Consider the following 13,754-nt stretch of genomic DNA (forward strand, 5'->3'; position numbering starts at 1 on the left):
CATGACAAAAACTCCACATATTTTGATCATGCTTTTTCATTCCTCAAACCCTTCCCAGACCCTACCCACCCACCTTCATGTTCTCTCTCTCAAAATTACCAAAAATAAGAAAATCAAAACAACAAACAAAACACCAATAAAACAACACAAAAAGCACACAAAAGTATATGAAGTTTGTTTTGCATTGGCCAACTACCCCTAAGCTTGGGGCCTGTCCTGGGGTGTGGTTGATACACCCAGTGTCACTCCATTGGAGAAAACTGATTTTCCCTCTCTTGCTCTAAATTGCAAAGAGCTTCTTGACTGGACTGGGACTTCGTGTCCACTTCACCTTTTCAAAGCTCACATTGAAGTGTGACTTTCAGTTGACACTATACCCACACTTGGCGCTCCCCAACACATGTTTAAAATTTGCATTAAAAATACTCTTTTTAAGCCAGGAGGTGGTAGCACATGTCTTTAATCCCAGCATTCAAGAGGCAGAGACAGGAGGATCTCTGTGAGTTCGAAGCCAGCCTGGTCTACAAGAGTTAGTTCCAAAGCTACAGAGAAACCTTGTCTCGAAAAGGCAAATATATATATGCACACACTCTTTCAAGAAACTGCAACTCTTCTTGGAGAATCCCACATCCATGCTCTGGGGTGTGTCTTACTTCCCCCTTCTGGGAACCATTCTGTCTTAACCCTCAGTTTTTATTAAGTCCCAACTCTGTGTTATCCTAGCTAGTCCTAAAATTGTTTTCTACAGTGAAGTCACGAATACTAGTTTGTCCAGAAGTGATGTCCCCTAAAATATCAGAAGACTCTTTGGAGAGCCATGAGATGAATGGAGCTGTGTACCCGTCCTGCTCTGTCCACCCTGACAAAACCACCTTCATGTTTTAGCTGCTACTATCCCCTCAAGACCTTAGCGGAAAACGGTGAGAACAAACTCTGTGCTCCGGTCCTCTTCATGTAAGCAAGGAAATTAAATTACTGCCATTGGTTGTTTTACTTAGTCCTAAGTGGTTTGTGACAATCAAGACACTGGCCCTGTATAAATAGTGCTAAGGCAGGAGAATAGGGCTGAGCGAAGGCCAAGAAAACCCTGGCACAAAAGCTGTGAGGTCAGCACATAAACCAAACGTTTGGCCTAAGGGAAGACTTTGACTCAAGTGGGCGTGCTACAGATGGGACAGCATGGGCAGAAAAGCCATGACAAGTATGTGTGAGAAATTGGGGCTGGAGAGACGGCTCAGTGGTTAAGAGCACTGACCCAGGTTCAATTCCCCCAGCACCCACATGGCAGCTCACAACTGTCTGTAACTCAGGTTCCAGGAGATTCAGCTCCCTCACACAGACATGCAGGCCAAATACGAATGCACATATAAAAAAGAAAGCCATGTGAGAAAGCTGTCACTATGCACCTGTCACATCAAGGGTCACAAGCCTCCCAGCACAACCGTTGAGCAGTTAACATCCTTCCAGCTCTGGTCTCCTTCCTCGCTGGCTCTTAATGAACTGTCTGTTTTTGTTATAGTACAGATTTCTCTGTTCAGTTTTTCTTCTGGGGTGCAGAAACCTGGAAATCCCAGGAAGGTGACAACCAGACCCCAATGTCACCCTGTATCAGTATGATGACAAAGCACGGGTTGTGTTTCCCAGGAATGGGCAGTCACACTCCTTCCTTTATGAGAATGAACAGATTACAGTATGGATTACAGTACAGAAGAGATCACCGTACGAGAATGCCAGCACTTGCCTGGACTGATGCTGTTGTAACTGCAGACAGACTTGTGGAAAGGAGAGATTAGTTGCTTAATTAATGCTTTCAAAGCAACAACAGATTTAGAAGATCCCTGAATGAAATACTGAGCGCCTTGATTTTTATAGCAGCACGTTCTATTTAATCACTGTGGTTATCCTTTCAATGTAACAAATCAGAACTACAGGTGAGCAGTTTATCAAGGGATGCTTCTGCGTTTAAGTGCTAACATACCGCACATACAGCATTGATGGAATGTACAAAGTACCACAAAAAAATGAGAGTTCCAGTTGATTTCAGACAGAAAGGAACACGTCTTGTGATGCGCCTCTACTTGGTCCCAACTTCCCTAAATGTGGAGATGCCCCCTTCCATGGTCTCTATTGCTTTCTGGAGGACCTGTAGGGTGAGCTTCATAGTCTGGACAAACCGTTCCAGTTCGTCTGCGGCTGCTTCGGCCGGCTTGTGGGCATCCTCCGTTCTCAGGGCATCTTGCAGCTTCTTCAAGGCATCCTCTGGAGTGGCCTTGGGACGTTCTGGACTTGTGATTTTCTCGGATGTGGTAGCGCCCGATGGCTCTTTGGTCTCTTCTCTATAGAAGTCACTTAATCGGAGACCCATGATGGGGAACTGCATCAGGTTTGAGAGAGAAGATTCCAGACTCCCAAGGATGAGACCACTGCTCAGCACAGAGGCAGCGGCTGGGGCCTGGATATTTCTGAGCATTTCTTGAGCTGTGTGGTGTGGGCCCACGTTGGCACACTTCTCCACTGCAGAGGTCACAGCAGTCGCCACCGCGGAACAGAAAGGCTGCTTCTGCACTTGTTTGTGCTTGGCTTCCACCATCAGCTGCATCTCTTTAAAATTGGTGATCATTTGCTCAAAGAAATCTTTAATGCAACTGTCCTCCTTCAGATCCACCGGGAGGACCCGAGTCTTCATCGTGAGGTTAAACAACTCAACGAACTTATTTATGAAGGAAACCAGATCTCGAATGTGGAAGAAGAATAGTTTGGCAGCTTGACTCAGTCTCTCTTTATCCTTTTCTGACTCCGAAGACATTTCTCCAACAAAGAACTTGCAGCCCTGCTAAGCAAAGCAGAACACAAATGAAAACTAAGATTGGAGCCGGCCACCATGGAGAGACTAAAAGGATTACTGAAACACAAAAGTGCTGACAAGGCCAGGAGAGCTCTCCAATAGCGAAGCGGACATGGTTCTGGGCTTTAATAGACACAGAGGGTAGAGCAGGAGGGTAGCGCAGGACATCTTGCTGAATTTACACCACTTACACATTGGGTAGCTAGCTGGGCATTCGCAGTCGTGGAGGCCATTGAAGAAGATCTCTCCCTCTCAGAACCAGCTTTGGACCCCACCTGTAGTTGCCCTGGTAACACACTAACTTTACAAAAGGGAAAATATCACATCTGTCCTTAGATTGGAAATGCTACAGCAGAGGGAGGAAGCGTGAGAGCGGGAGGGCGGGGCAGCAGGGCTTGCTCAGTCTCTATTGAGAGGAGGCTGTTTCAATCTGGGCATAGTGGTGCAGGCCTTTAATTCCAGTCGAGGTGGGTGCGGCTCTGTGAGTTTAAGGCCGCAGTCAGTACAAAGTGAGTTCCGGGACACCCAAGCCAAGGCCATGTAGAGAAACCATGCTCACAAAAAGAAATGCGGGGGGGCAGGAAGGGGGCCACATAACTTCTTCGTAGTATGGTAGTTTGTAGATTTTTTTTTAACTTATCTTGAATTATTCTGATCTATTTTTGTGATATTTTCATTCTTTGGGGCAAAGAATGAAATCTGAGCTCTACCTCTGGCCCTGAGCCACATGACATTCTGAACTGCCCATAAGAATGTAAGATTACAACTTTGTCTGGTGTGGGGGGCGCGGCAGACAATGGTGCCACACGCCTTTAATCCCAGCACTCAGGAGGAAGAGACAGGCAGATCTTTGTGAGTTGGAGACCAGTTTGTTCTACAAGAGCTAGTTCCAGGACAGTCAGAGCTGTTACACAGAGAAACTGTCTCAAAGTCTCAAAACACAAACAAAGTAAATTACATTATCAGTCACTTAGATAGGACCCCTCAAATCTGTAAGCTGAAGAAGTAAGATACACAGAAAGTCCAGCTACAAAACTGTCGGGGCCCTAGGGAGATGGCCACCCACAAGCCTGGTGACCTCAGTTTGACCCCAGAACAGGGTAGAAGGAGAGAAGGGATTCCTGTGAGCTCTCTCCTGACGTCACTAGTGCAGGCCTCCACACCACAACATTTAACAACAGAGAGGCTAAAATGGCCTAAGTGAGAGGAATGTTTGGTGTTTACTGACATAAAGACAAAACCTCCGCAGTGACTCGTGGACCTTCACTGTCAATCCTGAGTCCTACCTCAGAGTGTGGAGCTTTTCTTTCCCGCTTTCTCCCGTTTTGGATATTGACACAAGCCCTAGTCCTGCCTGCCTTGACTCTCTCTCTCTCTCTCTCTCTCTCTCTCTCTCTCTCTCTCTCTCTCTCTCTCTCTCTCTCCTCTCCCCCCCCTCTCTCTCTCCCGCTCCTCTTCCCCATACAAATGCTCACAAACTTATTTCTATCTCGAAAGCGGGATTCTCTCTCTTCTTCCTACCCATGCAATTATCTTAGCTCCTTCCTTGTTGAAGTGTGACATAGGGCAGAGAGCCCTTGTCTTAGCGCCCTGGGCAGGTGGTCAGTGTGGAGATGTCACAGATGCAGGAGCTCCAGACAAGCAGAGAGCTAGGAGTGCAGGCTTAGACTCAGCTCACCCTCTCCATTCCTGCAGTCCACAATCTGGGGAATGGTGTCGCTCACAGTGGGGTGGGTCTTCCCACCACAGTTAATGCAGTCTAGAAAATCCCCCACAGACATGTTCAGAGGCCCATCTCTCTGGTGATTCTAGGGTCTGCCAAGTTTGACAACACTAAACGTCATATCCCTCCTCCTAGAAGCTGTCAAGATTTACAACTTGTCTGCTCTTCCTCTCCCCTCCACCTTGAACTCCAATTGAATTGTCCTTAAGTTTTCTTCTGGGTTCATTTTTACATTATTTTATCTCTGAGGCTAAGAAGCCACAAAAGGGCCCCAACATGCTCCTTGGTAACATACATAATCAAATACTGTATGTTGTCCCAAGACCCCCCAGGAGCCCCAACAGTGCACAGACTATCAGGCTAACCCACCCCTTTCCTCTTCATTCCTGTCTGGTTATAGTGCCTGGTGGTTGGAGCTTGACAGTGTGCCTAGATTCCCTGCCCTGCCATACCAGGACAAAGGACAAAGCAGCACACACACCAGCAGGTGCCAGACAAGTCCAGAGGAGCCCTGCACTAAAGGCAGGAGGTGGCTGTATTTAAACTAGGAGGCCTAGGCTCATCTACAGTTGTTGGGCAAACCCCATGACAAGCCTGGGAGATGCATGAACTTGCAGTCCTGCTGGGGACTCGTGCATCATTGGTAATTAGGCTCATACACATGTGGAGTCGCCTGACCACCATCAGCCATGGGCAACCATGTAGGTAACCAAGATGGTGGTACCCACGTGGGCATAGCCATGGTGGTTCAAATAAAGATGATGATGCCTACGTGGCTGCCTTGGACCTACACTTCATCCAGGTCCTCTGGAGATTCTCACATACTCCATATTTACCTATACAGACATCTGCTCAGCCATCCCTACACTCTCCTTCCTTCCTTCCTTCCTTCCTTCCTTCCTTCCTTCCTTCCTTCCTTCCTTCCTATTTCCTCCCTTCTTACTTCTTTTGCCTTCCCGGAGTCCCACTAGGACAGTGGAAACAGCAGACCAAGACACCACAGGCCTGGACAAAGAGACTGCCACAGTAGCAATGGCAGCTATTGCCTGTGTCCTAATACCTAAAGTAATCTCTCCATAGACCAACTGCTGTCCTGAGGCTGTGGGGATGAACACATTGAAAAGGTCAACTCTGCTACCCACTGGGTCCTGAAACCTGAATGCTTATCTCACCTGACCTACAGGGCCAATCCCTTCTGTGAATGGAGCTTTGAAATGTGGGGTCCAGATGACAAAAAGCAAGGTGCAGCAGAAGGGGCAGCCTGGGGACAAAAGCCAGAGACTTTGCTAGACAACAAGGAAAATCAGCATGGTTGGAGTGAGGTCACTCCCTCTCAGGTCTCCTGGTTAAGTTTGTTCTGTGTTTTCTTCTCTTGGCATTGACTTCCTTCTGCTTCATCCCACCCCAGTGCTCTCAAAGCCTCCCAGAGGCAGGTAGTCCTCTACTTTTCCTAGAGCAATGAGACTTTTCCTGGGACAAGAGGTCCAAAGTAGTGTGGGAATTACTACTCACCTTCAACTTTCACCTACAAAGACAGCATCAATGGACATGCTGGGCTGGAGATGGCTCAGTGGTTAAGAGCATTGTGTGCACTTCCAGAGGACCTGGGTTCAGTTACAAGTACCTGCAGGGCAGTTCACAGCTGCCCGTAACTCTAATGCCTTGCTCTGACCTCTGCAAGCTCCTGCACAAGCTGTGCTCATGTGTGCTTGGGCTCCTACTCACACATGTACACATAAAATAGAAAGGAATGCTGAGAGCTGATGTGAAGAGATAGTCTTCCCAGGGATAAGTCGCCTCATCGATCAGCCAATACCAAATGTTTCAAACACTGAAATCATATACATACAAGTAACACGAAATGGAATGGGAGGATTGTGTGTGTGTGTGTGTATAGTGTGTGTGTGTGTGTGTACACCTAACAACAGCAGCTAGAGAAACAGAAGCCATGATTTCAGGAGGGAGAAGGGGTAGCGCAGAGGACTGTGCAGGGAGGAAAGGGAGACCCAGGAACTGAGTCATTGGGACCAGTGCCCCTCTGCTAAGACAATAACAAGTGAAAAAGAACAGAACTCCTAGCCTGGAAAAAAAACAAACTCCAGGATATAATTTTGATTGTACCTGGTTTTGTATCTCCTAAGACTCTGAACAAAGTCACCAGCAACAGGTAAAGGTCCAAACACAGTAGAAGCCAAAGAAAATAAATCTGGAAGAGTTGATAAGATGGATTACCAGGGCTACAACCAAAGAGTCATCCCTCTGCCTGTCTGGTTTTGTTCAGTTTTACAGCATTTTTAGTAAAAGAAAAACTCATGAAAAAACAGAAAATATAGAAACAAGTTCTGCCAATTTATTAATCCCTCAAGTTACATTGCTTATGGTATCAACGGACTGTATTGTAGGAAACTGAAGCCTGAGAAGTTCTGAGAAGAACTATGCCAGGAGGAGGTGGCTGTAAACCCGACAGGCAGAGGGACCCAGCAGAGACCAGCAAAGCCTGTAGATCATCACATTCCACCAGAAGCTTCCAGATGAACCCACATGAAAAAGCCCTTCAACAATACTCCTAAACATCAGAGGGGACAGAAGCTTGGGGAGCCCAACAAGGTAAGCGATGCGGAAAGTCCTGTGAGCGAGCGTTCTAACACCCTGAGTGCCAAGGGTAAGGGCTCTGGAATAATGCCAGTTGTGAGGAGTCGCATATAGTGCCGGCTTTGTTTTGAGAGGATCGCAGGGCATGCTTTGGCGATTGCCTCCTTGAAGACGCCAGGGAAGCAATACTTTCACTGAAAGATGTAGGACTAAGTCACTGAAGGAGAAAAGCAATGAAGACATTCGTTTTAGGAAGGCTGGAGATGCCATGATGCATGAAAATGTGTTGCTTGTGTGGATAACATGTACTTTCTATGTCATAAATGTCATCAGGAGACCCAGAAGCTGGTTCTGAGAGAATGAGAGCAAGCTCTTACTTTAGTTAATGCTTGAACTCTGTGACGTCAACCACACTTGGTGTGGCACACACACCATGTGCCTTTAAACAGCCTTTGATGGGGTGAGTATTGTTTTTCTCAGAAATGTCTCAAGTGCATAATGGGGTCCTTTGATAAGTGGGAATGGATAAACTTGATAGTCTACTATCTAATAGAAATGCTCAAAATCATTAGTGCATTCTGTTCAAAATATTTCTCAGAGGAATTTGTATCAGGAAATGTATCACAACTTAAAATTTGAACACCAGAGCTTTGATTTGAAGTGAGGCTCAGGACTAGACAGCAGCTGCTCTCTCCTTCTGCAAGGCTCCTGGCCTTATTTGTATGCTGTGTCCACTCATAAGTGGACAGTGGGGAGCCAAGACAGCAGTGCATATGCTGAGAGAACACCAGTGACAACGTGGGAGCCTTGGCCCTCCCTCCTCTCCCTCTCTTTCTCTCTGCGTGCGCATGTAATGTAATATGTAATTATTATGGACAAAGTCCACATCTACACAGCAGTGAATATACTGACATAGTGAACGTGCATGTATTAATTATCCTTCGACCTTTGACTTAGCTTTAGGAAGGACAAAACAAGGCCCATCTTATTTTTCTATGACCCCATGATGTATGGTATGCTATGAATACCATTGGTTAATAAAGAAGCTACTTTTGGACCTGCTGTAGTGCAGAATAGGGCCAGGTGGGAATTTGAAGCAGATAGAGGAGAGAGCAGGTGGAGTCAAAGAGAAGCCAAGGAGCTGCCAGAGAAGAAAGATGCCAGCTGCCACTCTGAACCTTACCAGTAAACCATGAGCTTTGTGGTAAAATACAGAATAATGGAAATGGGTTAATTTAAGATATAAGAGCTAGCCAATGAGAAGTGTGAGCTAATAGGCCAAGCAGTATTGTAATAATATAGTTTCTGTGGGATTGCGTGGGTCTGCGCCTGGGAACAAATGAACAGCCTCCGACTACAATCCCACCATACTATCTCTTCCAGGTTAGTGAGAAATAAATCCCAGGGGTCTTATCATTTCCTCTTAAATGTCCTAAGTATACATTCCTAAAAGGAAAACTCTTTCTGAAATGTATCCTATGTTCTCCAAATCAACACTATTTCAACAAGACCACTTTGGAGAGAGATCAGTATCATGGCATGAGAATTTACTTTGATTATCAGCATAAAAGCTTTTGAAATGCAATTTGAATATGTTTCAAAGGTAATAAAAAATTAGGATCAGTAAGATAGCTCAGAGAGTAAAAGTGTGTGCTGTCAAGCCTGACAATCTGAGTTTGATCCCCAGAAGTCACGAGGTAGAAGGAGAGAAATAACTTTTACTTCCACGTAAAAATAATTCCACTTATTTTGTTTTTCTACCTATTTATTCCAGGGAAATAACACAGATGATGGGGGAAAAATAAACTAACCAAATTATCCATATAAATATTACATCAGTGACATAATTTGAGATTTAATGAATAATGACAAAGATTTGGAACAGTTTATATAACTAATAAAGAGCTTATAAAATTAGAAACATAGGAAAGTAAATGAGCTAAAATAAGAGAAATTTTACTATTACTATAATTTTACCGTGACTATAACTTTGTAGAGATCCTTATGCACATAGACAAAGTTTAGGACCAACTACAACAAACTAAGATAGTAGGACTGCAGATCTCTTTCTCCGTATAAATATACATTTTTGGATTTTTTTTTTCAAGACAGGGTTTCTCCGTAGCTTTTTTGGTTCCTGTCCTGGAACTAGCTCTTGTAGACCAGGCTGGCCTCGAACTCACAGAGATCCGCCTGCCTCTGCCTCCCGAGTGCTGGGATTAAAGGCGTGCGCCACCACTGCCCGGCATAAATATACATTTTTGTAATGGTTTTATATGTAAAATATTCTGTTATTATTTTTAATTCCTCGACATTATGATTTGGGTATCTACCAGAACTCAAATCATATGAAGCATGAAGCTTCCTCTGTGAAGTTTCCTGCAGGCCCTCAATCTTCATTTTTCTCCTAAATTCCTGTAGCTCTTGGCAGACAAAGCAACGGTGTTGTTCATAAAGTACCCTAAAGAGTCTTGTTGGAAAACGTGACCAGCAAGAAGCGGCAGAGCAGTGAAGGAGGGGGTGAATAAGAGAGAAGCATAATGAGATATATGTATAAAATACCATAATGAAGCCCATTATTTTGAATGTTAACTTTAAACTTTAAATAGGTATTCTAAAGCATGATAAACCAGGTGTGGTGGCACATGCCATTAATCCTAACACGTGGGAGGCAGACACAAGAGGATCTCTATGAGTTCAAGGTCAGCCTGGATTACATCCAAAGTTCCATGCCGGCCAGAGATATTTAAAATAATAATTCTGACAGGCAGTAGCCTTTCTCTTGTAATGTGGCTCTTTTCCAGCAAAATTAAACCATCTGCACATTACCATGAAATTAACCTTAATTCCTTTCTTTTCTATCTCTCCCCACCTCACCCACTTTGAGACAGACTCAGGTAACTCAGGTTGGCCTTAGACTCACTGGGTGGCGGAGGTTGACCTTAAACTTGAACTCCTCATCCCTCCTGCCTCTACCTCTTAAATTCTGTGATTGAGATAGTTATGCACAGCTACTCTTGGACTCAAAATCCTGTTTTAACTACCATACACTCACATCAAACTAAATTTTAACCACCTAGATCCCAGATGTAGACCAAGCACAGCAAAACTGCATCAGCAAAGGCATGGGTGAGATGGGACTCCCAGGAGCCACGAGCTCCACCTGCTGGCTAGCAAGTCTCCAACAGGCTGTGGAAGGGCTCTAGAATCTGGCTTAGTTGAGGCTGCAGAACTGGAGAGTAACACCCCCCCCCACACACACACACACACAGGGCTTTCTCACTCACAGTGAGCACTGGTTATGTGATAACTCAGATTTTATGAGAGCCCAAATCTGCCATACATAGTCTGTTAACTGTTAAACTCACCTCTGAGGCTCCTAGTAATGCCGCGATCTTTAACAGGCTCCAGGCAAGTAACTGTCAAAAATTTAATAAAGTCTGTAACTTCAGTTCTAGGGAATCCGGTGTCTTCTCCTGGCCTTAGAGGGCACGAGGCACACACATGATGCACAGAAATATATACATGCAGACAAAACACTCATACACATAAAATAACTATAAAACTAACCTTTGCAGAGTCACAGAATGTCAAAGTGCCAGGCACACAGAAAACCTGTTTGAAGTATGCACATTAAGTTGGCATAGCTGTTCTTTTTTTGCCCAGTTTTTCAGTAAAATAAACTCAGAAAAGTATCATTGTTTTCCTCTCTTAGTAGAAGGTGCTGTGAGCCACAAATACAAGCACAAGAAGTCCCCTCCAAGTCACCTGTATTGTTCTACAGTGTGCTTTGGCTACTAATGCCTTTGTGAGATGCCATTACCTTCCTTCACTCACTCTAGCTTGTCTTAATGGCTGACGACAGAGTGTGGTGGCTGCTCTCAGCACTCAGGAGGTAGAGGCAGGAGATCACTGTGAGTTTGAGATTGTACTGGACTACCTAGTGAATTCATATGAGCCTGGCCTACATGTGAGACCCTGTTTCATACAAAACAAATGGCCACATGCAATATAGACTATACTAAATCATTTAATGTGTGTGTTTTACAAAGAGAGTCCCAGACATAATCATAACTGTCCTGTCCTTGTATGGTATCCCCTCCTCCTTAAATGATAGTCCAACCTACCATCTTAGATATATACTCTTATTCTGAGAAATTTTTGTATTTTGAGCTAGGATTTCACTGAACTGCTCTGGTTGACTTGGAACTTGCTATGCAGTGCAGGCTGGTCTTTAATTCACAGAGATCTACCTGCCTCTGCGTTTAGAGTGCCAGAGTCAAAGGCATACACCACCATGCCTGACTCATGAAGAATTGTTTAATATTCTAATATTACATGAGCATCATTTTCGATAGTCCTTATGTTTTAAAAACAGTTGGCCTGTAGAGGTATAAAATAGGCTAACATTTTATTTCCCTTTTTAAATTTTGAATTTATTGGGGAGAGGTAAGGTGTTGTGGGGGGTTGTGTGAACATCACGGCAGGTATGTAGAGCTCAGAGGATACCTCCCAAGAGTCAGTTCTCTCCTCTCTCATGTGGGTTCCAGGGTCCAAACTGGTTTGTAAAGCAAGTACTGGTACCCACTAAGCCATCTAGCCGGTCCTGGTGTGAATATTTTACAATATCAAATGCATACCCACTAAATCTATAACAGTGTTGCTGTAAACCCAGAGATCTTTATACTATTGACTTAACTCTAGATGCCTGAGAAAGATATCTGGTAGCCACACACTTAGTGCGGTGGCTAGGGGTTGGGGAAATAAGTAAGTAAGAGGTGGCAAGCTGACCTCTGAAGGGCTGTGAGGATTCAGCTCACTTTGCAGGATGCTTGTGTAGCATGCTTGAAGCTCTGCATTTGATCCCCAGCACCGAATAAAGCAGGCGGGGGGGGGGGGGCACAGGCCTATAATCACAGCTCATGGGAGGCTGAGGCTGGAGGATCAGAAATTCACACCTAGTTCTTCTCAAATCAACAAATAAATCAAACCTGCTAAGTTCTCAGGGAAAGCTTTAGCTGTGGCTACTTTGAAGGCCTCCTTGGTAGAGTCACACAGGTCCTCTGTGACAATTTCTGCTTGATTTTTCAGAGACTGTGGCTGCAATATGGCTCAGAGTGACTTCCTCTACCCAGAAAACCCAAGGAGGCGGCAGGAAGTGAACCGTCTTCACCAGCAGCTCCTGGACTGCCTGTCTGACAGCTTCCAGGTCACCAACAAGCTGGTAGGGGTCCTGAACACCCACTTGGGCTGTAAGCTGGCCTTCATCGAAATGAAAAGAGATGGGACCATCAAAGAAAACTGTGACATCATTATCCAAGCCATGACAAAAATCCAAAAGGAACTGCAAAAGGTTGACGAGGCACTGAAAGAGAAACTGGAGCCAACCCTTTATAGGAAACTTCAGGATATCAAGGAAAGGGAGACAGAGAAGATAGCGATTGTGCAAAAGGTCATTTCTGTCATCCTGGGAGAAGCTACATCTGCAGCCAGTGCAGTGGCTGTTAAACTCGTGGGCTCAAATGTCACAACTGGCATAATTAACAAGCTGGTCACTGTGCTAGCTCACATCGGGACTTCTCTCCTTGGTAGCATTGGAATTGCTGTGCTTAGTCTTGGCATAGATATGATCATCCAAGCCATCTTGGGAGCAGTGGAGAAGACACAGCTTCAAGCAGCCATCAGAAGTTACGAGAAGCATCTGGTGGAGTTCAAGGCCGCCTCAGAGAGGTACCATCATGCCATCACTGAGGTCAGCAGTGCTGTGAAGCGCCAGATAAGATGAAGTCATGTCTCTACCACTGGGCTAGTCCTCTGCTTCCCTCTCCATCGCAATGTTTATTTAACGAGCTTCGTTTTCCATACGCCTCTGATGTGGACAGAGACGGAGTAAACGATTTGGAATGTCTGGGTTCTGGAGCAACAGTAAGTGCCCAACTCGGTGGTACCAGACCCTCAAGAGAGTCTCTAACCAGACGTTTTCTTCCCCTGCTGTCAGAAACATGTGGTAGAAATGCATCACTGAGCAGCAGGTACAGAACTGTTTCCTTGTTCCCAGTGTCCTCAAACATCCCACATAAAGTAGAGACCATGCCTATCACCTGTCCCAGGTCTAACGAGACGTACTCATCGGGCTGGACACACACCTATGGGCCTGCAGGTGAACTAGAAGTGCTTCCATATCTTTCCCGCTGGATTAAATCCATTTGTCTGAAAACTGGAAAGGACAGCAAAGCAGCCACATTTCCTTCAAGAACGAAAGAAGGCAATGGAGCTCGCTCAGTGTCTACTAATTACAAAGCGTGCCTGCGTGGATTTGGAAAAAGAGAAAATAATAAAACTTGTTTCTATAACGCAACTAATATTGACGAACTGTCATGTATCACTTCAGCAGTGTAACACTCTGGAACATTCTAAAACACAAACAAGAAATAAATCCCAGCTATCCACGCATAAAACATATTAGGGGGAGGAAGAAGACTCCATGCCCTTTAGGAATTTTAGAAACAGCCAGAGGCTATGAAGGCCTACTGATACAACATAATTTCTGTAGATGCAGCATTTGTTTTCTAAATCATTCAACTAAATTCCCAT

General features: G+C 45.0%; 2 protein-coding genes across 2 annotated transcripts; one reads left to right on the top strand and one right to left on the bottom strand.

Moving 5' to 3' along the window:
- Positions 1-2,074: 2,074 nt before the first annotated feature.
- Positions 2,075-2,806, bottom strand: C1H12orf60 (chromosome 1 C12orf60 homolog). Its single transcript, XM_057758595.1, has one exon. It carries the CDS (start codon positions 2,804-2,806, stop codon positions 2,075-2,077), a length of 732 nt encoding a protein of 243 aa, XP_057614578.1.
- A 4,280-nt stretch (positions 2,807-7,086) lies between these two features.
- Smco3 (single-pass membrane protein with coiled-coil domains 3) lies at positions 7,087-13,460 on the top strand. Its single transcript, XM_057784742.1, has 2 exons — positions 7,087-7,175; positions 12,252-13,460. Exon 2 carries the CDS (start codon positions 12,268-12,270, stop codon positions 12,943-12,945), a length of 678 nt encoding a protein of 225 aa, XP_057640725.1. The 5' UTR covers positions 7,087-7,175; positions 12,252-12,267; the 3' UTR covers positions 12,946-13,460.
- Positions 13,461-13,754: the final 294 nt, after the last annotated feature.

Source organism: Chionomys nivalis, chromosome 1 (assembly GCF_950005125.1).
Source record: "Chionomys nivalis chromosome 1, mChiNiv1.1, whole genome shotgun sequence".
Classification (NCBI taxonomy): Eukaryota; Metazoa; Chordata; class Mammalia; order Rodentia; family Cricetidae; genus Chionomys; species Chionomys nivalis.